The sequence below is a fragment of the Vulpes lagopus genome, chromosome X (assembly GCF_018345385.1).
Source record: "Vulpes lagopus strain Blue_001 chromosome X, ASM1834538v1, whole genome shotgun sequence".
NCBI lineage: Eukaryota > Metazoa > Chordata > Mammalia > Carnivora > Canidae > Vulpes > Vulpes lagopus.
This window is the reverse complement of record NC_054848.1, coordinates 1,428,206-1,452,473: the sequence shown is the minus strand read 5'-3', so window position 1 is coordinate 1,452,473 and position 24,268 is coordinate 1,428,206. Positions and strand designations below refer to the sequence as shown.

General features: G+C 51.0%; 2 protein-coding genes across 6 annotated transcripts in view; one reads left to right on the top strand and one right to left on the bottom strand.

Annotated features, from left to right (window-relative positions):
* GYG2 (glycogenin 2) overlaps nucleotides 1–12,601 on the bottom strand; it is a 36,606-nt gene extending 24,005 nt beyond the window's left edge. For 2 of the 5 annotated variants that reach the window (XM_041741099.1, XM_041741103.1), the window contains exons 1-3: nucleotides 12,315–12,600; nucleotides 11,387–11,497; nucleotides 6,397–6,538 (exon numbers count right to left, since the gene is read on the bottom strand). In XM_041741099.1, the coding sequence (XP_041597033.1) occupies nucleotides 6,397–6,538; nucleotides 11,387–11,393 (149 nt within the window). In that variant the 5' untranslated portion in view covers nucleotides 11,394–11,497; nucleotides 12,315–12,600. Of the gene's footprint in view, nucleotides 1–6,396; nucleotides 6,539–11,386; nucleotides 11,498–11,674; nucleotides 11,842–12,314 lie in introns of those variants that run through there. The other 3 variants (XM_041741104.1, XM_041741100.1, XM_041741101.1) reach the window with 3 other exon arrangements.
* On the top strand, nucleotides 11,392–12,981 carry LOC121483056 (translation initiation factor IF-2-like). Its single transcript, XM_041741266.1, has 3 exons — nucleotides 11,392–11,396; nucleotides 11,504–11,784; nucleotides 12,236–12,981. Exons 1-3 carry the CDS (start codon nucleotides 11,392–11,394, stop codon nucleotides 12,979–12,981), a joined length of 1,032 nt encoding a protein of 343 aa, XP_041597200.1.
* Nucleotides 12,982–24,268: the final 11,287 nt, after the last annotated feature.

Below are 24,268 nucleotides of genomic sequence, written 5' to 3'. Positions count from 1 at the left end.
ACCTCCGGTCTGACTCTGAAGGTCAAGGCTGTAGGCGCAGGTGGATGTCACTGCGGCTCAATGTGTTTCTCTCTGGGGCCCGAAGAGCTCATCTTTGGCAAGAGGAAATGCATTTTATGCATCGATTAAGTTAAAATGCTCCTTGAGGGGATGGGTTATAGCCAGTTTGCCTCTGGTCTCATGATGTCACTTGATGTCAAAGGCGAAGGTCTGCCCCCTAAAATACCAACATTAACAAACACCACTGCCAACCTAGCTGGTTGTAAAGGTCCCCCAAAGACGTACCGTCCAACATGGTTATGTCCATCCGTCCATTTGTGAGGCCTGATTGTAAGAATTATTTGAATAGTGTGTAGACAACAAGCCTCTTCTCCATTGTGCACTTTGTAAATGTGTTCCTGAGTTTATTCGTTTGATCTTTTACTCTTTTTACTTTTACACATGGTATTTCTGGCCTATCACAGTCCTGATGTCCACCTTTGCTTTAATTTAAGATGGTTTTCTCCACGTTCAGATGAATGAAACATCCATCCACGTCAGTGCCTGGAGACAGTTTTTCCTTATCACAACGGCAAGGAGGGCTGTAGGTGGTGATCCTACTGGCATATGGTGGGTAGAGACCAGGGACACTGCTCAACGCCCTGCAGTGCCCAGGATGCCCCACATGTCAATAGTGTCCAGGCTGAGACACCTTCATCTACTGACTTCTAAGATTTCTCTTTGCCTTAAAAATGTTCCGTCTAGGACACCTGCACCCCGATGTTTCTAGCAGCAATGTCCACAATAGCCCAACTGTGGAAGGAGCCTCGGTGTCCATGGAAAGATGAATAGATAAAGAAGCTGTGGTCTACGTATACAATGGAATATTCCTCAGCCATTAGAAACGACAAATACCCACCATTTGCTTCGACGCGGATGGAACTGGAGGGTATTATGCTGAGTGAAATAAGTCAATCGGAGAAGGACAAACATCATACGGTCTCATTCATTTGGGGAATATAAAAAATAGTGAAAGGGAATTAAGGGGAAAGAAAAATTGAGTGGGACATATAGAAAGGGAGACAGAACATGAGACTCCTGACTCTGGGAAACGAACAAGGGGTGGTGGAAGGGGAGGTGGGCGTGGGGTGGGGGTGACTGGGTGATGGGCACTGAGGGGGGCACTTGATGGGATGAGCACTGGGTGTTATGCTATATGTTGGCAAATTAAACTCCAATAAAAAATAAATAATAAATAATAAAAAAATAAAAATAAATAAAAAAACAGATTATTATAAAACCTAAAAAAAAAAAAGTCCCGTCTATACTCATACTCTACCAGAATTCATCTTGGTATATTAGCTTTACATGAAAAGGACCATATCATTGCCTTTCTCTGATATCTGGATGAATTACACTGCGCTCAGGAGCTGTCTTCCTTCGGGCACCATTCATTTCTCTAGGACACATATGGAGCGGCCCGCTTGGTGTTGGGTGTTGTGTATTTGGTGGCTTTTTTTTTTTTTTTTTTTTTTTTTTTGGTCTCTAGGTAAAACACAACCAAACCTGTAAATCACGTTTGGGTATCAAGATTAGGGCAGCTTCTTCAAATAAATGAGCACACTCATTTTTTTTCCGAAGCTCTGAGATAGCTCCTATCACACGGAAATTCATCCATTGTGGCCAATGTGACAGAACGTCCTTTATAAACCACCCGGGCTCAGAACCTTCTACCAGATAAGCCTTTGATACCATTCTCTATTTCCCACCCTGGGCTACTCGCTAGCAGTGTATCCTGTGCCTTCTAGTCTCAGCGTGGGGTCATGCGAGTTTCCCTAGAAGGATCAAGCATTTTGTCAATGTTACTGGCAAAGTGCTCTGTCCCATTTGCCTTTAAAATTCAAATTGCATGCAAATAACTACGTTTTCATTTTAGTTTTGGGTATTTATGTTTTCTGTAGTCTTAATTTACTTTCTAAATAATCCAGAAGTTAGATTTGTTTCCTGTTCCCGGTTTTTAGTTTTTAATGAATCTCTCCCTTCTTGCCTTACGGATTTTTTGTTTATTTAATTTTTTTTTTTCCTATCAGAAAGGGAACATGAGACTCCTAACTCTGGGAAATGAGCTGGGGGGGGGCGGGTGGAAGGGGAGGGGGGTGGGGGTGACTGAGTGACAGGCAGTGAGGGGGGCACTTGATGGGATGAGCACTGCGTGTTATTCTATATGTTGGCAAATTGAACACCAATAAAAAATAAATTTATATAAAAAATAAAATAAAATAAAATAAAATAAAATAAAATAAAATAAAATAAAATAAAATAAATAAATAAAAATAATTTTTTCCCAGCTGGATAATTTCTTTGCTGATTTCAATTTTTGTACTGTCTGCCTAATGTATTTTTTATTTGTTTGCTTTAATTTAAAAGCTTTTTGAACTGGATAATTTCTTCACTGCTTTTTTGTATTGTTTGCCCTTCATATTTTTTGTTTGTTTTAATTTAGAAATTATTTGAACTCGGTATTTGATTTCTTCGCTGATTTTAGTGTTTCTCTCTGGAGTGATTCCAGCTTTCCCCTTTGGTTTGTATAGGTAGCATTCATATTGCTAATATTTTTTAAGCACTATAGAATTCAAGCTTTGATTCGTCAAAGCCATGAAGTGTTTAGGAGAGAATTTCTGATTTAAAATGTCCGAGGGTAATGCAGTTTTTAAATCTGTTTCGCTCTTAATGCCTACGTTTATTACATTATAGTCAAAGATCATAACATTCAATTCCTGCTCCAACCGACACATTAAATGCTTCCTGTACCATGGGTATAAAATCAATTTTTCTAAGTGGTCCATACTGATGAGAACAAAGATCACTGTTTACGTAATGCATAGCATTTAAGAGATACCTCGTGCATTATTCATTACATCAATTTACTCACGTGTCTGCCTTTTGATTTAAACTTAGGAAAACTAGATAAAAAAGACTCTCCCTCTACCATTTTTTTGCATTTTCCTGTGTATCAAATAGGTTTTGGTTTTTTGTTTTACATGCTGTATATGGTGATCACTGGTGCCTAAGGGATCTTGAGCACATATCCTATTCCTTGAAATAGGAATTCTCCACTTTACTATCAGAGTGTCTCTCGCCTGGATCCTTACACTCGGGAAACCATACGATCATTTCTGCCTTTCCTTTCTCCTACATGTGATGCAGTGACTCTGTCCATCGTTTCCTAAACAAATATGTCAGGTAGGGGAGGTGGGCGAATGGATGGGTTAAGCAGGTGATGGGGATGAAGGAGTGCACCTGCTGTGATGAGCACTGGGCCACGTAAGCAAGTGTTGAATCACTACGCTGTATGCCTGAAAGTACTATTACACCATATGTCAACTAACTGGAATTTAAATAAAAACTTAAAAAAAATAAAAATAAAGACTTAAAAAAATAAAAAATATATTAGTAAGTCAGGAAATGACAGATGTCGGTGAGGATGCAGAGAAAGGGGAACCCTCTTAGGCTGTTGGTGGGAATGCAAACTGGTGCAGCCGCTCCGGAGAACAGGATGGGGGGTTCCTCAAAAAGTTAAAAATAGAAATACCCTAGGACCCAGCAATTGTGCTACTGGGTATTTATCCAAAGGATACAAACATAGTGATTTGATGGGCACTTGGACCCCAATGTTCACAGAATCCATGTCCACACTAGCCAAAATGTTGAAAGAGCCCTAATGTCCATCAACAGACGACAGATGAAGAAGATGTGGTGTAAAAAAATAAAAATAAAAATAAAAATAAAAAAGAAGATGTGATATATAGACAATGAAATAGTACTCAGCCATTAGAATGAAATCCAGAAATTTGCAATGATGTGGATGGAACTGGAGTGTATTGTGCTGAGTGAAATAATCAATCAGAGAAAGACAATTATATGATCTCACTCATGTGGAATTTAAGAAACAAAACAGAGGGGCGTGGGGAAGAGAGGGAAAGAAAACAAGATGCAATCAGAGAGGGAGACAAACCATAAGAGACTCTTAATCACTGGAAACAAACTGAGGGTGGGTGGAGGGGAGACGGGTGGGAGCTGGGGTAACCGGGTGATGGGCATGAAGGAGGCACGTGATGTGATGAGCACTGTGTGTTATGTGCAACTGATGAGTCACTGACCTCTACCTCTGAAACTAATAATACATTTTATATAAATTAATTGAATTTAAATACATTTTTAAGAATAAAAAAATTCATAAATCAGATAACCCGGGTCCCTTTTCACTGTGCCCAGTTTCATAAATATACTTACGACAGTGATTCACCCTCCGTACTAGGTCTTTCCTCGCCTCGTTGTCCTGCCAGAAAGAACTTTCTCGTTAAGTTCTGTGTTTTGATGTAATGTTTGGCTGGAAGATGCCAATTTCTTTTTCAGTAGCAAAGCCCCTGAGCACCTACAGGCTTCACAGTCACTTCCAACCATGGTGCCAATGACCAATAAACTTGGCCACGTGGGTTCTTGGGTGTATCCAGAAACCTCTATCACTGCAGCAGTAACGAGTAAGTCCTCGATGTGTAGATATCTACAGGTGGGGTCTTCATTTGCTTCCCTCACGCCTTGGCGATACCCATTTTCTCTGGTATTTCTTCACCTTGGGAAGTTTTCTTCAAGTATATCGTTGTTGACGGAGTTGATTTCACTTGCTCTCAGCTCTGCAGCAGGGCCAGGTCTCCTTTAAAGCTTCCTACTCTACTAACTTCTGCTCACACGCCGGGAAGTCTTTGACGTCCTCCACAACAACGAGTCTAGGCAAGTCTGCAGGGCCGACTGCATATAACGGGGTCTCTAAGAAGTTGAACTATTTTTTTTTAGTAACTTTTCTTGACTGCGAACATTTCCTCAGCTCACAGCCACACCACTTTCAGTTCACTCTGGGTTCTCCTCCTCCCCTCACACTACCTAGTCCTGATCACAGCTGGCCTCTCAGATCTCAGCCCTGACAGCTAACCCGACATCACTCCTGCAAACTCCGAGCCTCCCCGTGTCCTTAGGTGCTGGTCAGCCAGAGCTTGACTCTCGCCTGCCAAACCCTGGCTCCAAGAAGGCCTCTTCTGACCTCCCACAAGGAGGAAAGGCCACGACCCTTCCAGGCTCTCTCTGCCCTTGAGCGCCACGGCCCTGTCCGCCATGCACACAGCCAAGGACAAACTGGAAGACCCTCATGCCCACGCTGCTATCACAACCTCTCCTACCAATGCTTGCATTTCCCTGTGGCAAACTGCACACCTTCCAAAGTGCAGGCATCTGGACCAGCATCCAGAAGCTGCAAATTCATGAATTCTCCATGCACAAGGTTCCACCATGGTGACATCACTCACCTGGGGGCATGTGGAAGGAACAAACGGTCTCCCCAGTAACTCACGCCATTCATGATATTGTGGGGACACCACCATGTGTGTCTACAGATGGGAACGTCCCCACACTCAGGCTGGAATGCACAACCTGCTCAACAGAAGCAGGATGCCAAGGTGCTCAGGTGTCTGCATTTGCGAGCACGCACACGTGAACCTGCAGGCATCCTTATCCAACTAAGTCTGGAATCATCGTTGACCTCCCATCTCAAGTGCTGCATGGCAATGTCAAGCCAAGTGCATGCAGCTCCCGGACACTGGGAACCACCTGACTTCAGATCAGTCCACGGGAGCCCGGCCATTTGCATGAGATGTGTCATGGCCCCATCATGGTAGAAACCTGCCCTTGCATCCCTGTCCCTGCCTCCGAAGCTTCCTTCTACAGACACCGTGTCAACTGAGTGGCACCAACAACACACAAGCCCAGAGAAAAGGTGAGATTCACACGAATGAGGTTGTGTCCGAAGCTCACGGCAATGCCGCTACCATGCACACAGCTATCAAGTGTCCCATGTGTTCCAGACCTCAGGAGCCGGGAATCGGCTTGGTCGACTGGACAGCTGTGCTTTTTGATGCTCATCTATCACCGACCACATGCATGGCCGTGTCCTGCATCCCGCATCCCACCTGCTGGTTACATCTCTACGCATGGGCTAGCGATCTGTGTCCAGCCTCTGTGTTCTAGAGCAATCCAGAGAAGCCCAGAGCTGTGCTTTGCTCCTAGACACACAGTCACCACCACAGCAGAACAGCCACACACGAGACACAGCCCCCCCGGACGTACCTCCACTCATCTTCCCCGGGAAGCGGCCAACACGGGGACACACCAGAAACCTGTTCTGCGTCATGCAGGATGCTGCAGAAGCACATGTGACCTGCTATGACTTCCAACGTGCGATCTCTCCCTTCCTCTACGAGACCTGCTTGCTTTAATAAGAGCTTGAGCGCACAAGCGTGTCGGCGATGCTCCAGAGCCACGACACTTCCCGTGACGTCCGCGAGCGTGGGGGTCTTCCCGACTTACCTGAGCAGGTTGGACACCTGTGGGGTGATGAGCACCACCAGCCTCCTGCTCGCCCTCTGGTTCCTCAGGGACTGGCCCAGGACCAGCGCGCCCTGGCAGTAGATGTCGTTGGTGGCCAGCGTCACGAACGCCTGGTCAGACACTGCGGATGTGGACAAAGACACCAGAGTCACAGCCCCAGGGGGTTTCAGCAGGTGGCAGGCTTGGCGGTCACCGCTCTCTGTCTGAACCAAGTAGCTGTTCCATATTTTATAATCATTCACTAGGAACATTTCATCTACATCCTGTCTTTCGTTGTTTTGTTTTGTTTCTTTTTTTTCTGTTTTGTTTTTAAGTAATCTTTCTGCCCAACATGGGGCTCGAACTCATGACCCCAAGATCAAGAGTCACACGGTGCATGACTGAGCCACCTAGGCACCCCCTGCATCTTTTCCTTTTAAAACACACACACAGAGCACTTTCTAACCCAACACATGAGGCAAAGCCAAGCAGAATATGGTTAAAATGTCCTGATGCTGCAAATATATTGCCTGGATGGATACCCAAGACCCTTTGCTTTGCTCTACATTCAAGTCTGAAAAACTCACCCCAAATATCTGAATCTGAGACACAAACGCATCAAAACGTGTGGGCAACCGCCCGACTATCTGAGCCAGGATGCAGATGTCCACTCAACTCAAAACAAAAACAAAAACAACCAAAAAACAAAACAAAACAAAAAAAACCCCCAACTATAAAAACAAAAAAACAAAAACAAAAACAAAAAAACCCAACTATGACCAGTTTCACAGTGTCCCGCTAGGAGGGGAAGAAATGCTCATGGCGGATTCAATTGACGGTGATTTCCAGTCTAAGTGCGTCCTCGTGGTGGTGGCGTTTACGGGGACTTCCAAACAACTCTAATTCCTGCTCCCCCAAGAGCGTGTTGCCAGGAGAGACACAACAGTTGAAAGAAATCCTGTGCAGACTCCCGTGCTGTCTGCAGAAATTAAAATGCGCAGCACGCAGCAGCTCGGGGCCAGAACACACAGACCTCACTTCTCAAAGACCAGAGCGTCCTCCCCTCCCCGGGCCAGTGGCTCCCACTGCAGGGTCCTAGAAGGGCTCCTGTTCACGCTAAATATAACGTGGCACACGCAGGCTTCTGAGGCCTGTTTCCGCCGGGGGCCGCCTCCTTGACCTTTACATTCCATGGGGGTAAATTCCAAAATGTGCCTGTTACAACAGGCTCCTGTCTGCACGTTGCTGCTGCTGCTGCTGCTGACTTGCTGGATTAAGAGGGCTCTGCACACTCCCGCTGTCTCCACTGTGACTTGTGGGTTATACTCAGAAAGTAGACTTCAAAACTCAACTTTGCAGCCCCCCAAAGTATCTGTCTATCCATCCATCCATCCATCCATCCATCCATCCATCCATCCATCCATCATATCTATCATCCATCCTTCCATCATATCTATCATCCATCCGTCCATCCATCGATTCTATTATCTATCCATCCATCCATCCATCCATCCATCCATCATATCTATCATCCATCCATCCAATCATATCTACGCATCCTCTATGTATCCATTACATCTACTATCCATCCGTCCATAACCATCTGGATCTATCGTCTCTCCATCCATTCATCCTTCCGATCGGCAATCTATCATCTACATACCCATCCATCATACCTATCTATCCATCCATAATCATGTATCTAGCATCTATTCATCCATCCATCCATCATGTCTACCGTCTATGCAACCATCCATCCATATCTATCTCTCCATGCATCCATAGTGATCTCGATTGATCTATCATCTGTCATCTTTCAATCCATCATCCATTCACTACATCTATCCCTCTTACCCTCTATCCATCCACTCTATCTACCTTGTGTGTATCTATCATGTATCTACCAATATCTAAGAAGCGCCTAGGGGCAGCAGACACCCCTGTCTGTGGACATTTCTGAGACATGGGAACAAAGACTGGGATCCTCCAAGAGAGTTCAAGGTGATGAGAGATTCCCATATCCAGAATGGACCACCCTGCAATGGGATAGCCATCCAGACAAGAGGAAGGTGCAGTTGCATTGGCCCGAGGGAATGTACAGGGTGGAACATAATACAAACAGCAAAGTCATCAAAATTGGCAACTGCATACACTGGTTTTGCAGCATTTTTGTAAGGACGTAAATGTAACTGCTGTAATCAGCGGGTATTGTGAGCTGAAATACGTCCCTCCTGCCAAACTCGTAGGAAGTTCTCTCTCTGGGCCTCAGAATGCAGATATATTTGGAGGTGGGGTCTTTAAAGATGGGGATTAAGGTAAAACGAGGTCACTGGGGTGAGCTATGATCCAGTAAGACCCGAGTCCTTACAGGAAGAGGGGAGGAGGACATAGACAGGCACAGAGGGACAACCAAGTAAGGACACAGACAGAACATGGTGTCTACACACGCAAGAGAGAGGCCTCAGGAGGAACCAGCCTCGGTCCCTCTTGGACCTCGGACTCCCCACCTCCAGGATGGGGAGAAATAAGTGTATGTCCTTTAAGGCACCCCATCTGTGGGTTACGGCAACCCTAGCACCCTAATAAATTGGAGCATTAAACTCAGGAAGCCGAGCCAGGAATGCCACCCACCCTGGGGAAAAGAAGCTCAGCAATCACCTGGTGACCCTTTCAGGTTTAAGTTTATATGCATCTGCCCTTTTCAGGCTGAGATACTACCTTTTTCTACCAAGCTGCACTTGCATCATCGTCACTGGCTGCATATTTCCTATTTAAACAGTTTAAACGGGGTCCTCCTCAAAGAAAAAAAGCAAATCCGCAAAGGAGCTTGGTTGGCCTTTCCAAAAAAATAAAATAAAATAAAATAAATAAATTTCTCTCTAAATGGAAGATAAAACAAAGACATGAAAAAGACCCGACCGGATTATTCCTCCCCATTTATCCTCTCAATGATCACTAAGGAAACTGTTCTCCAAGTGGCGAGGCCTGTTTTGAGTCAGCAGGGTTGATAAGCTCGGGCCGCCTTCCCCGGGGAGCCATCAAGCCAGACGCCAGAACAGCTGGATTTCCAACCGTCTCACGTTTCAGACCTACTTCGTTTGGACACATCAGCTGCTTCCACGTGACACACGGTCGCACGTGAGCCAGGGGGAAGGGGAGAGCTGCCATGGTCCGTGGAGGGAAGCGTGTCACCTGGGAGGGCTCTGGGGACCCCAAATGATACACTGAGGACAGGTCACTTCTCCAGAAGCTTCCTGATTCGCGGGATGGACAAAGACACGGCTGGGTCTCTGGGGAGTGTGTCACCCGGCTCCTAGGCTCTGCCCCCGCTCGGGATGGAGGGATTCGTGGTCATATCAACAGGATGACAGCTCGGCACCCCCGGACAGCAGAGGCCCTCTCTCCAGTGACCCCAACACGCAAACTCACGCTCTTGCAGTGCAAGATCACCCATGGGTAAGAGCACCATCAGAGGCCCAAAGACAGGCCAGTGGATTTTAAGGCAAAAAAGAATGAAAGTTCATTAACGGGTCTTCAGATGCCACACGGCCTTGCTTTTTAAGAAGCCACCAATGACCAATGACCGAGATTCGGTTGGTTGCAAACAACGTCCAAGGACACCGCATTCAGAGTCCGCTGCAGCCCAACACGGCACCAGGGTGGGGACTTTCGTCACCGCCACGGAGCGGGGAAACAGCACGTGTGGCTCTACTCCAACCACGGGCTTAAGAGAAAAAAAAAAAATGAACTATTGAAAAATCAAGTTCGGCCCAAAGAACATGGTGCCTGAGGGTTTCGTAACGAGCCAGGGAGAAAGGTTCCTTTTAATCCATCTCAATTCCTTGCCGGTCCTCTGCTCGGCCCATCTTCTATCCGCACCCCCCAACACGCACACCCCGAAATAACACCGCCAGCCTCCTGGTCTGCCCCTCCTCTTTTACTCAAAGGTGGCTTTTGTTCCCCGAAACGTGTCCAATGCCCACTTGGGGTCTTCGAGCACGTTCCAGGGCTGATGGAGATGTGTCCCAACGCTGAATGCTGCCACTGCAGGAGCCCGCGGGGCTCCGGGGGCAGCGTGGCTTCAGGCGGAGAGCGGCGAAGCTCCCTGGGACACAGACTCGGGGGAGCTTCTCCTCCCAGCCCCGTCCGGCGCGAACCGCAGGAAGCCGCGCCTCTGCCCCCGCCTCAACCTGTTCTTCTGAAGCAGACGCGTTGAAAGCCGTCATCTTACCCAAACGCTCCTCTGAACAAAAAGTAGTCTGGGATTTTTTGTTTTGGGGGTTTCTGTTTGGTTTTTGTTTGTTTTTTTAATGGGCTCGTGGTCGGTCAGGTCTGGTCTGGTGCAAGACCGGGGTGTCTTCGGGATAAAAGCGGGACGGGCATGGTTCTCTCAGGTTAGGGCCACAGGCCCCTTATCTAATTTCCGGCCCTCTGAACTGCCACATCTGATGTCCAGAAAACCAAAGGGCAGGTGCACAGGACTCCTGTGACCCTCGGGGTGACGCCTTGCCTTAGGCCCCAGCCACGTGGCCACCCCAAGCCTGCTGCCCTGCTGGGGGTTTCTCCCCAATCTTTCCTGCAACAGCCAAGTATGCTGTGGTCTGAACTTGGGAAACCCCAAAGGCACTCTGTCCCTAAAGTTTTGGGGGCGTGAGCTTCCTATCTGTGTAGGAACCGGGCTCCCTGCAATTGGATGGCCAGAAAACCAGCGCACGGCGCTCCTCGGGGTGCGCCTTACGGACGGACAGACCATTGAGGACTCTCCGGGCCCTCCCACCAGGCTCCGCACCGACCCCCTCCCTGCTGCGGAGAGCCACCCCATCTCCATCTGCCCCCCGCAGCGCGGGTCTCTGCACACGCGGGGGTACACAGGGGAGGCGAGGGGCTTGGGGTGACCGGGTCCTCAGAGCGGGGTTCTCCCCGGAGCAGATCCATCTCCGACGTGGGAGAAGCGGCGGGGACGCTGGACTGGAAGCGCTGGGGTACTCACCCGGCATGGCGTGGGCGTGGGCGCAGCGGGGCGGCGTGCGCTGGGCTCTCCGGGGGCGGAGCAGGGCCTAGCAGCGGCGGCGTCTCCAGGGGCCCGCGCCGACCTCCAGGCCTGCAGGCGACAGCTGGGCATTCCAGACACCCACCGCGGCAGCCCTGTGCCCCCCACCCGCGCGCGGCACCGGGGCGCCGCTGAACCCAAGCCACCTGTGCGCCCCTGGAGCCCTGCAGCTCCCCCTCCGCCCTCCGGCCCGGCCCCCCTGCACCCCCTTCCTCGCCCCGGAGACACCTGCGCCCCCCGCGTGCCCCGCCTGGACTCCGCGATCTGGGGCCCGGCCCGCCGGGTGTCAGAAGCGTCCCCGCCGCGCTGCGGACCTCCTCGCGGCTCCAAGGCGTCCCGTGATCCCGCCGGGCGCCCCTCGGCACCCACCCCCCCGTCCCACCCCCCGCGCACCCCGCCTGGACTCGGCGATCTGGGGCCCGGGGACCTCCTCCCGGCTCCTCCTCCCCCCTCCTCCGCTCCCGCCCGGCGCCCCCCGCCCGCCGGTCACCTGCGGCCCGGCTGCGCCCCGCCCCTCCTCCGCGCGCTCCTGGCCGCCCGGCCCCCGCCCGGCCCGCGCCCCCCTCACGTCCTGTCCCGGGAGGTCCCCCCTGCGCACCCCGGGAGCGCCCGAGCGGCCTCCACGCCCCCGCACCCCCCGCGCGCTCCCGCAGCCCCCGCCCTGCCCGCGCCCCCCGCGCGCCCCAGCGGCCCCCACGCCCCCGCAGCCCCCGCCCTGTCCGCGCCCCCCGTGCCCCGGGCGCGCCCCAGCGGCCTCCACGCCCCCGCGCCCCCCGCGCGTTCCCGCAGCCCCCGCCCTGCCCGCGCCCCCGGCGCGCCCCAGCGGCCTCCACGCCCCCGCAGCCCCCGCCCTGCCCGCGCCCCGCACCTCGCAGGCGCCGCCGCACCCCCGGGGCGCTCAGGCAGTCCCCGCGCCAGGGTCCCCAGGGTCCTCCCCGGCCCCCCGCAGCGCCTGGCCCCCGCACCTCCTGCGCGCTCCGGCGGCCTCCGGCCCGGCCCGCCCTGGGAGGCCCCGAGGCCCGCGCCCCGCGATTGGCCGCTCGCCGGAAGCCCGGCCCCACCCCCGCCCGGCGCCCGGGGCCCGGGTCCCCAGCAGCCCCCGCCCGCCGCCCCGACCCGGCCGCGGAGCACAGGGCCGCCTTCCCTTCCGGCGCCGCCCCCTCCCTCCCCGCGGAATCCGGGAGCCCCGGGTCGGTAGCTCCGGACGTTTAACCTTTACCCAGCGCGCGCCACGGCCGATGTTTGCAGAGGCGCGGAGGCCGGGCCCAAGGCCAGGGGCCGCCCTGCAGAGGCCGCGCTGGAACCTACGGCGGGGACGCGGGCGGCCGGGAGGGGAGGCAAGTGGCCGATGGACACTTGGCGCCTCGGCGCTTGAATCCGTGCGCGCGTGGGCGGACGCCGCCGAGTGTGTGTGCGTGGGGAGCACGCCCGTGCGCGTGCAGGAGTGCGACTGTGCGGGCAGCGCGAAGTGTGGGCGCCGGGGTGCGGCCGTGCGCCCCCTCCTCGGATGCGCCAGCGCCTGGCCGCAGGAATGAATGAATGAATGCATGCACGAATGAATGCATGCAGCCGTGTACCCGCACAGGACTGCGGGGGGGGAGGGTATGCGTGCGCGCCCGAGACGTGAGTGGGTGGCGGAAGGACTAACTGGATGCACGCGTGCATGAGTGAAGGAGCCCATCTAGGAATGAATGAATGACTGGGTTCAGCGCATGAATGAATGAGTTCCCGTGCGCACGCTTGGAGGAGTGCGGGAGCGCCCAGCTCCGTGAATGAGTGACACTGCGCGCAGTGAATGAATGAACCAAGGCACGAAGGGGGGAATGCGTGCGCGCAGGGAACGAGTCCACGGCTGCACGCAGGAATGAATGAAGGACTTGAACCATGAACTAGTGACGGAATGCGTGTGTTCATGAATGAATGCGTCCTGGGGTGGGAGGAGGAGGGAGGGGGGCGTCACGTCCCCTCTAACCCGGCCGCCTGCCCTGCAGGCTCACCCGTGTCGTGTCCACACCATCAGTGTGCTTACCGACGTAGTTTAAAAACACGAATGATGTCTTGGTATTCTGATGAAACCTGCCTGTCCCAACCCCCCCCCACGGACCTCGGGGTGTCAGGGAACCCCCTCCTAGCGTTCCACATGCCACACTTTGGGCGCCGACAGAATTTATGCTCCAGAAACAAGAGAAAAGGGCCAAGAGGACATCGCCCCCGCTAAACCCCACTAAGGATCAGCGTTGTAGGGCGGGGATGTCATCCATCGCCCATCAGACCGGGACATTGCCAAGCCATATTATTATTATCCCAATATCATTATTACTATTGTCCCAGCATCTCGGCTTCCCCAGAGCAGGACTCTGCTGGATGTCATCTGGTTCCCCATTGTGCCAACTTACCCACTCACGACCCCACGGGGAACGGGGTGAAAAGCCATCGAGGCTCACTGGCTTCGGAAAAGAAGGGGCTTGGGCGTCACAAGGACAGAGAGAGAAGGGAAGGGCGCCAGGTTCTAGATGCACCTGTCCAGAGACCCAGCACCTGGATCAGTAACCGTCACTCTTGTGGGACAGATGTTGGCGGCGTTTTTCACCCCGCGTCACAGGCCCAGAGCTGCGAATCAGGTCCCGTGTGAGTCCTGCTCAGCCCCCAACAGCCCCCTCACTTCCAGGGGAAGGCACAGGTTCCCCGGCCTCTCTGCTGGTCTTGCTGTTGGCCCCAATATTTGCCACGTGTACCCGCACATCCGTGCTGTGGGCTCATTCCGTCTGGCCTCATTCTGGCCTCAAGTGAGCAAACTGTGACGTCCTGTGTGCAAGCGCCCTCCTACGAGGATTGGGTCCTGGGACAGAACCGCAACAATAAGAGATCCATTTGTAAAGTCCCAGACAGCTGCTGCCTCCTTGATGTCCTACATGGGGCAGTGCGGTTCCCACATTGTCCCCTTTACATGGGTTAGAATTTACCCTCCAGCAGGATTTCCACTGGGTGCTAGTGATGTGTGCAGTGGGTCACTCTCTGAGGTGGGATGTCCTGTGCGCTTTAGGGTGTGGAGCAGTGTCTGTGGTGTCTACCCATCACATGTCAGGAGCGTTCTCTTCCCTCCCTCAATTGTGACAACCAGAAATGACTCCACACATTGCCAGTGGCCTCCTAAGGGGCAGGATCATGCCTGGGGTGCTAACCACTAGGACGGATGGATGGATGGATGGACAGACTTATAGTTAGATAGACATGATGATGGATGGATGGTTGGAGTATAGATAGATATGATGGACAGATGGATGGATGGATGGATGGATGGATGGATGATGGATGGATGGTTGATGGATGGTTGATGGATGGATGGACATGATGGTGGATGGATGGATGGATGGATGGATGATTGATGGATGGATGGACATGATGGTGGATGGATGGATGGATGGATGGATGGATGGATGGATGGACATGATGGTGGATGGATGGGCAGGATGGATAATTGGATGGTTGGGTGGTTGGTTGGTGGCTGGCTGGCTGGCTGCATAGACATGATGGATGGATGGATGGATAGATGTCTCTTGTGCTAAAGCAGGTTCTGTTGGCATCACCAGGACTGACATCTGAGGCTGGACCATCCTTGGCTATGGGATGTTCTATGCACTGTAGGATCCTCAGTGTGCACCCCCTAGGTGCCAAGAGCTCCCTCACCCCCAGTTGTAACAACTGAAAATGTCTCCAAACATTGCCCCATGGCCTCTGGGGGCAAAGTTACCCCATCGTTGAGAAACTCTGTCCTGTAGCAAGAGAGCCTTCTGGGAGGAGGCCAGCTTGGGGCTGAGTCACCCGGATAACCCTCTGCCAGGGCCTGAGGAAAGAAAGGGGGGTGCTCTCCCTTCTCCGGTCACCCCCATGGCATCTTGGACATATGTTTCAGGGGTCTCTGTGTGGAACAAGTAAGACAGAGGTGGTGACTGCCGTGGGGGGTGTGCGGGTGTGCGTGCTCCACAGCGTCTCGGGTGGCTGGTCAGCCACGCCGAGGGTGGCCTCCTGCCTCCCCAGCCTCCCGCTGGGCCGGCACATCTGTCTCCAAGTGGAGCTTAGGCCCCTGGCTCCTATCCGCACGCTCGGCACGGGCGTCTGGGCGAATTACCAGGAGCCAAAGTCAGGTCACGGCAGCTCCGTGCTGGGGTCTCGGTCCTCAAGGGGCTCCAGTGCCTGCGGGGTGGGGCGTCCTGCGCTCCGCAGGGTGCAGGGTGCTTCCCTGGTCTCCACCCCGGGATACCAGCAGCCTCCAAAACACAGACAGGAGCTGAGGACACGCGGGGTGGGGGTGGGGGACGCCCTTTCCGAGAGAGGGTGGGAGGGTTAGAGGTCAGGGAGGATGCCGCACATGGCTCCAGCCGCCCCTAAACCAACCATTCCGCATCCCACTGCCCCATAGGCTCTAGGGAAGGGGGTGTTGGAATGCCCGTGTCCGCGGGGCTCTCGGGGAACCGGAAAGAAACAGCGACAGGTGCAGACGGTGGGGGTGAAAGGAGTAAGCATCGCTCCCCCTCCACGCCCCACCCCGGCCTCCAAGCCCTGGGTCAGCCCATTAGCAGCCCCCCGCCCCGGGGAAGTAAACGTGGGAATGCTCATCCTCCAGCGGCCCCAGGGGTCCCCCCAGGATCAGCAAAGCGAGTGTGGGGGCTAGTGGCTGCCTCAGGCGGGATGCACGCTCCAGCCGCAAGCTCTGCTCTGTGCAGACGGAGCTGCCTTGTGTCCCCACCTCTGCCCCAGACGCCCGCCTGCCCCCTGGGACCCTCGCCACTCCGAACTGGTGCCCGGAAACCGGGGCAAAAGGCACCCACCCCACCCCCCGCTGCCCAGAGCACGCATCCTGCCGTGGGTGGCTGTCGGGATCCTGCGCGCCTTAGGCTCCAGGAAGGCGCACACCGGGGACACCCGGCGACCTCCAGCGTGGGCCCCTCTGGCGGAAGGTGGGCTCCCCGGTGCCTTCCTGTGACGAGGCGTGTGCTGGCTGCAGAAGCGGGCCGTGCCTTCTCCCCGAAGGAGCCGTGGGGACAAGAAAAGGCGACCTCCCTTCACGCACCAGAACCCGGGTTAGTGGGCCAGTACACGACCTCCAGGGCTGGGATAGCTTTCAATCCCAGAAACAGCAAAAAAGACACCAACCAGTGTGGTGGCGCAACACGCATGTTTGTTCTCTTTGTGGCGGTCGCCCTAGGAATCAACGTGAAAGACAAGACGAGCAAGAGGATATTTGCAGTAATATTGCCGATGTCTACGCGGGCTGGCGCGATCGCAACTCTATATCCGTATGCTACTAGTTTGCAAAGACGCACATCGGGGGACGAAGAAAGAGCTACAGTTGCAAAGCCACTTGATACAAAAAAATGAATAAAAAATAAGCAAAGCGTCTATCGCACAGGCTGCTGGGTTATCCTCGACCTCTACTTTGCCCCCACTCGGCATCATAAATGGAAAAAGATCTGCGTGAAGTTTCAGATAAACTGTGCCCGGGGACACCTGGCTGGCCCAGTCCGGAGAGCGAGCGACTCTTGATCTCGGGGTTGTGAGTTCGAGTCCCACGTTGGGTGTGGAGGTTTCCTTAAAACTAACTAGATAAATAAGATAACCCCGCGAGGTGTCGGCCTTGTCTCGATATGATAACTGGGGTGGACGGAGCTGGGATTCTCCTCCAGGATTCACGCACACATCCCTGTCTGATCAATTTGGGTTAGGGGTGGTGTGGCCTTAGGTGTGTCAGTCAGGAAGGGGAAGGCGCCTGGCAGCTTCTGGAAGGAAATCTCTAGCCTTAAAAAAAGAAAGCGATAAGAGATGTTTGGAATTAGGGCTCCGCATCTTAGTGGGTGAGGCTGTGATGGCTGCAGCTACAGCAGCCACATTTGGCCATGAGGCACCCTGGCTCATAGGGCCTTGCAAAAAAGCCAGGCCGCAAAATCTCTCTTTTGCTGGCCACTGGAGGAAATTTTTGAACCCTCAAATCACTCCACCCCAGAGGCTCACTCAAGCCTCAGTAGGTCTTCTTAGGTGATACTTTATGGTTTTATCCATTTCGAGATGGGCTTTCCACGACTTCAACGTCCTGACTGATACAACACAGCAGAAGTTCTCAGAAGCTCTGGTCACAAGACTCCTTCACACTCTTAAAAACAATCGAGAAACCCCAAGAGATTGCTCTACGTGTGCTATCAACATCCGTATTTTCTTGGGCAGCCCGGGTGGCCCAGCGGTTTAGTGCCACCTTCAGCCCAGGGCATGATCCTGGAGCCCCAGGATCGAGTCCCACGTCCGGCTCCCTGCATGGAGCCTGCTTCTCCCTCTGCCTGTGTCTCTGCCTCTCTCCCTCTCTCCGTGTCTCTCATGAATAAATAAAATCTTTTTTAAAAATCCGTATTTTCTGTATTAGAAATAGTAACCAAAATATTTTGTTTATATTAGTCATATTAATTTTAATATATATTTATTTACCTGTATATATTTATAATATAAGTACTATATATTTATAACACATATGTAATCATATATCTAAAAAATATGCCTTTTTCCCTTTACCCAAACCCATTAGAATCACAAGACAACACAGCACCATTGTCCGCTAACCTGCCTTAGGTCCATTTGAAACTCGGCACCGCAAATTTTATCCTCAGCCCCAAGGTCTCGTCTGCACGGAGAATATAAGCCAGAGCAGGGAATCGGCGGCTCTGGGCCACACAACCTCCCGTGCGCCCACAACGAAGCTGTGAACTCGTCCACGAGTCCCCCACAGCACAGTGTACAGCACAACCGTCTCAGGAGCCTGGGGACAGTCGCCTCTTGCATCTGCAGAAGCAATTATCACCTGCACCCAAATGCCTCCCTCAGCTGTAGAATCTCTCACCTCCAGGTCCGCACTGTGCTCGAGCGGATGGAGAAGGTGCCAGGTGTGCACGGCGCTCTTGGCCGCTGTGTTTCGGGCGTGTCCCGAGGCAGAGGGAGAACCCACCCCCGGCAGGTGTTCTGCACACGCGGGTGCACGTCACGGGCAGCCACGCACCTGCGTTTGAGGACCGTCCCCGTCACAATTCCTGAAGAAAAGTCCTCCAGCGTGTCGGGAAGGGAAACTTGTTCCTCCACCCCTTCAAGGACTTCCAGCTGGTTTAGGAATTAAAGTGACATGAGGCAGGTTAGCCAGAGAAAAACCACGCACAAAGGTGTATCACGTGTGCACGGAGGCCCAACATGGAGATTTGAGACCCAAAGAAATGGCCAGGGCAGACAGTTTTACACATTTTTAGACAAAGAGACAATATATTTGTGACGAAGGGACAGGATGAAAACAAAAACAAAATAGGGGTTTGGGAGCTATCATCATGAGTAAGGAATTCTGAGCAGAAATTGGGCTGCAGCAGGTTAGAAAAAAATGAGATTTATTTTCACAGCTTTCTCAGCTTTACGGCCTCAGTTTCTGGTGCTAAGGGTGTCTTCTTATTTCTTAATAAAGGGAAGGCACTTTTCATACGGGAGAGCTGTTTCCTGCTTGCAGGGGAACAGAGGAGGGTCTCGGTGTCCTTGCCCTGGCTGTGCTTCGAGTAGCTTCTATTTAAATGACATGTTTTGTTTCTTAAATTCCACATATGTGTGAAATCATATGGTACTCGTCTTTCTCCGGCTGACTTCTACTTGGCGTGATATCCTCTAGATCCGTCCGCGTCTTTGCCAATGGCAAGATCTCACTGTTTTGTATGACTGAATAATATTCCATTTTGGGTGTATGTACATATATACAATATATAAGATATATTACAATGTATAGTTTTGTGTATATATGTATGCACATAGTGGGATATAATATATATACAGTGTTTCTTAAATAAAGTATATTACAATGTTTATGCTGTTTATTATATAAAACATATGTTTATTATATATTTTATCATATAAAATATGTTTTATATAATGTTTATTATATAAAATATATTACAATGTGCATATATAGTGTATATATACACAACAGAATATAATATATATTCACATATATATACTATAGATATCGTATAAAATACATTACCATGTGTATGTATCATATACAATGGAATATAATATACATGTATACACAATGGGATACAATACATATATACACAGATACACTATATATATCGTAGAAAATATATTTCCACGTATATGTGTATTATATATGCATACTCACAATGGAATAGAATAGATATATACATATATACTATACGTAATATAAAATATATTAAAATGTATATATATAGTATATATATGAATGCATATAGATGAATATAATATATACATATATAGCATATATTATGTAAAATATATCACAATGTGTATATATATTGTATATATGTATACATACAATGGAATATAATATATATACACACACATACTATATATTATATAAAATCTGTCACCATATGCATGATATATACATATACATACAATGGGATATAATATCCTTGTACATATATATCATATATATATCACATCTTCTTTATCCATGAACAAAGCAAAAAGAGACACACACAAGAACACTCTTAAATGCGGAGAGCACACTGATGGCTGCCTTCGGGCGGGGGATGGGAGGGACAGGTGACGGGGATGAAGGTGTGTGCTTGCCCTAATGAGCACTGGCTGTGGTCGAGAATTTTTCAATCACTATATTGCACACCTGAAACCGGCACAGCACTGCGTGCTGACTATATTGGAATCTAAAATAAATCAAAACCACAAAATAATATGCCAAAGTGGTGCTTTTTGGGGTGGCCCGCCCTTGGCCCCTGTGAAAGAACCTAAGAAGCATGGAAAGCCATCCACGGGGAATGGATCATGCTGGGGGCGGGGGGATGTCCAAGAATCCCACTGAAGGGATTCAGCGATTTTCAAAGAAGCGCCTACACTTGGGCCAAGGTGAAGGCTATAGGGTAGGGAAGCATTATGTGCCTCGAGGGTGTACCCTGAACCCCAGAGACTCGGGAAACATGGTTTTTTTAAAAATTTTATTTTATTTTATTTATTTATGATAGACACACAGTGAGACAGAGAGAGAGAGGCAGAGACACAGGCAGAGGGAGAAGCAGGCTCCATGCACCGGGAGCCCGACGTGGGATTCGATCCCGGGACTCCAGGATCGCGCCCTGGGCCAAAGGCAGGTGCTACACCGCTGCGCCACCCAGGGATCCCCGGAAACATGGTTTTTAACACAGAAAGCAGGTCCCCCATGACAAGGCCACTCCAGATCTGCGTCCCACATCAGGATGGTGAATCTCTGGAAAGCCAAATTCTTCACTCCTGTCCTTGCAAACTTCACAGGATGAACGGGGGTGGGGGTGGGGCTCAGAGTACAGCCGACTGCTCTTCCTAAAAGTCTCCAAAACTAGGATTCCATCAGCAGCTCATGAGCAAAGTGAACTGAGTAATTTTATGTTTGAAACATTGCTAAAGCCACCGATGTTCGCAGGCTCGTCATTCCCTTCCAACGATGTGTTTGGCTGTTTCTGACCATCTCACTGGGCTCAGTACAAACACGCATTCGAGACCCGCGTGAAACTAGATGAACACGCACCAGAATGTTGAGGGGTGCACGGCAAGAATTAGCTTGGGAGCCCAGCACCCCAGGGGTTGAAGATAGAATTTGGATCCCGAAGAAGCGTCCAAACACGCAGAGCCCCGTCTGTGCAGGTTTGAGGCTACCCCGCGTCATCACCGCTTTGAAATGCCAGAGAGGAGAACAAGTTTGACCGGGTCTGAACTCCAGCCTGCGGATCACATTCGGGCAGGACATTTGCCAGCGAGCCCGACGAAAGATCTGTAAGCGTTAAGGACACCGACCGCCTCACGGCAGCAGCCAGGACAGGCTGAAATCCCCGCCTGCAGGGGTACCTGAGGCTGCTTTTTGAAGAAGCCCAACGAGGCAAAGAAAAACATGAGTAAAACTCATCAGGAAACATTTGCTTCAGGTAGAGGTCACGCTGCTACCGACAATGGGTCCTTGGAATTGGGGACAAATGCATGAGACTGGAGAGAGCTCTGGTGATGACGAATCACAAGGAAGAAATTCGAAGAAGATGATTAATGCTCTGATTCTCTGGAACCCTTGGGCAGCCCCAGGGGCTCAGTGGTTTAGCGCCTGCCTTCGGCCCAGGATATGATCCTGGGGACCCGGAATCGAGCCCCACGTCGGGCTCCCTGCATGGAGCCTGCTTCTCCCTCTGCCTGGGTCTCTGCCTTCCTCTCTCTGTGTGTCTCTCATGAATAAATAAATAAATATTTTTTTAATTTTTAAAAATTTTTTTGTTAATGAGAGACACACAGAGAGAGAGAGAGGCAGAGACCCAGGCAGAGGGAGAAGCAGGCTCCATGCAGGGAGCCCGATGCAGGACTCGATTCTGAGACTGCGGGATCATGCTCTGGGCATAAGGCAGACACTCAATCCCTGAGCCACCCAGGCATCCCTGTATAGAGGTTTTTTTTTTTTTTAATTTATTTATTTATTCATGATAGAGTGAGAGAGAGAGAGAGAGAGAGAGAGGCAGAGAGAGAGGCAGAGAGAGAAGCAGGCTCCATGCCAGGAGCCCAACACGGGACTCGATCCATGCCCTGGGCCAAAGGCAGGCGCCAAACCACTGAGCCACCCAGGGATCCCCCATAAATAAAATCTTTTGAAAAAAAAATCCTCTGGAAGCCAAAGCAACCCAGTCTACACTTAATTATGCAATTCAAGATAAAATAATGGTGCACAGACAGCTCCCATTACGAAGTCTCCAAAACAGACAATCCGGTTGGTAGTCAGGGGGAAAAAATGCAAATTGTAAGTCCAATTCCGCATCAAACATGGAATGCACACGCATTCCACGCACATCGAAAGGTCAGCCACAAAAAAAAAAAAAAAAAGAAAGAAAGAAAGGTCAGCCACCCCTGCACCACATCAAATCAATATGTATATAAAATTGTATATAATGTATAAAGTGTTTATACACTTGTATATTCTATATATTTATTTTATACGGTATTTATTCAGAAATACGTTGTGTGGATATATATGCACACACCTATATACACATATGATATATTGTGTCAGTGCAATTCTATACATATAACGGATTTTCACAGAGTATCACATTTATAGTGGATTTCCTACACAAAGAAACAGGAGACTCTTCCCAGAGTCGCCGCAAACGTCATCCGTGCATGGCGACAGCTGCATGCAAAAATGCTTCTGGAGAAACAAGGTCTTCACGCTGACAGGTGCAGGTTTGGGGGAATTAATAGGGTCTTGAAAAAAAAAATAGGGTCTTGCAGCTCTGGGGACAGAGGTGGCCTCCCATTGGCCAGAGCTGTCACATGACCATCATGCCTGCAAAGGATGCTGGGAACTGTAGTTCAGCTGGGAAGCCTTGCACCTAGCTCTATGGATTCATAAAACCTGCATTCTCGAACCCTCCGGGTTTTTAGTTTGTGTCTGCAGTTTGGATTTCATGGTCTCAACGTCTCCACTGACTCTAAGAAATACCCCATATATTGCAACGATCCTAATTCTATTTAGATTAAGAAAAAAAAATTATTTGTGGGGCTTTTTTCCCCCCATCTCAACTGTAGCCCTCACTACCTACCAGGCACGACTGGAAATGCTTGTCACACGTCAAGCCATGCAACCTCTGTCCACTTGGGAGAAGCAGAGCCCATGATTATATGGATTCCTCATACTAAAGGAGTAACTAAACCCCGAGACGTCGTGCAGCTGGCTTCAGGTTGCAGAGCTGGAGATGCGCAGCTGGAAATGCAGATGCCAAGTTGTGAGCTGAGCCTCCGCGCCCGGAGATGAATCCTGACCCTCCTCACCACCTTGCCCCTAGGGAAGCTCAGTGGGTTCCCCATCCTCTCTTCTAAGTTAGGAGCACACGTACCCGGCATGCGGTGGCGTCCGTATGAGTTCCTTCCAGCTGCGTTAGCAGAATCCCACAAACGCAGTGGCTTCACCAACTCACATTTATTCTGTTTCTCTGTGCATTCTGCAGGCCGGAGACCTGGGGTCCAGGAGGGGCCGGGCCACGTTCCCTCTGAAGATTGCAGGGGCGGGGCTGCCCCAGTTCACCCCCTACAGAACCGCAGCTTCTGCTACGTCCTTGGCTGGTGGGGACTTCACCGTGAGCTACGTGCACATGCTCCCCGTGTGCGCCTGTGTGACCCCACTTCCCCTCTTGGCCGGAACTCCAACAAGTGAGCTTGTGTATTTGTGCGTGTGCGTGTGTGCATGTGTGTGCATGTGATTTCTTTTTCCCTCTCTACAATGAGCTCGACTATCCCCTACCCCCTGCCACAGCAAAGTGCCGCGTATCACCTTGGGTTCACCATTTGGACTTGGGTTCGGGAGGGGAGTACGATTATTTTTTGCATGTTCATTAGGAAAATGAAAATGAGACTCTGGCTCTCATGGTGGTCGCCGTCCTCTGGACCCGCATAAAATTAGATCCCAGGCTTCACTCCACACCAGCGTGAAGGTAATCTTCCAGACGTGGACCACCAGGCACGCTCGAGCTCCCGGGAGGAGCAGGTGAGTGTTGCTTTTTACACACTCTGGTCAAAATCATTCTTTCCTTCCTTAACAGGCATGCAGAGTCCAGTACATTCTGATTTTTCTCTGATTTTTAGCAGGGAGGCAGGCCCTACTGGGGGACCCTGGTGATTCCCTCAGGAGATAAGCTCCCTGCCTGATACTAATGTAACACTGTGTCAACTATACTTCAGCCATCAGTCAATCAACCAATCAATCATCAATCAATCAAATGTTTCTGCGTATAATCCCTGCCCTCCCCT

Coding starts and splice junctions, on each gene's coding strand:
- LOC121483056 (XM_041741266.1), top strand. Junction 11,785..12,235: donor TCGCGGCTCCAAGGCGTCCC/GTGATCCCGCCG, acceptor GCGTTCCCGCAG/CCCCCGCCCTGCCCGCGCCC.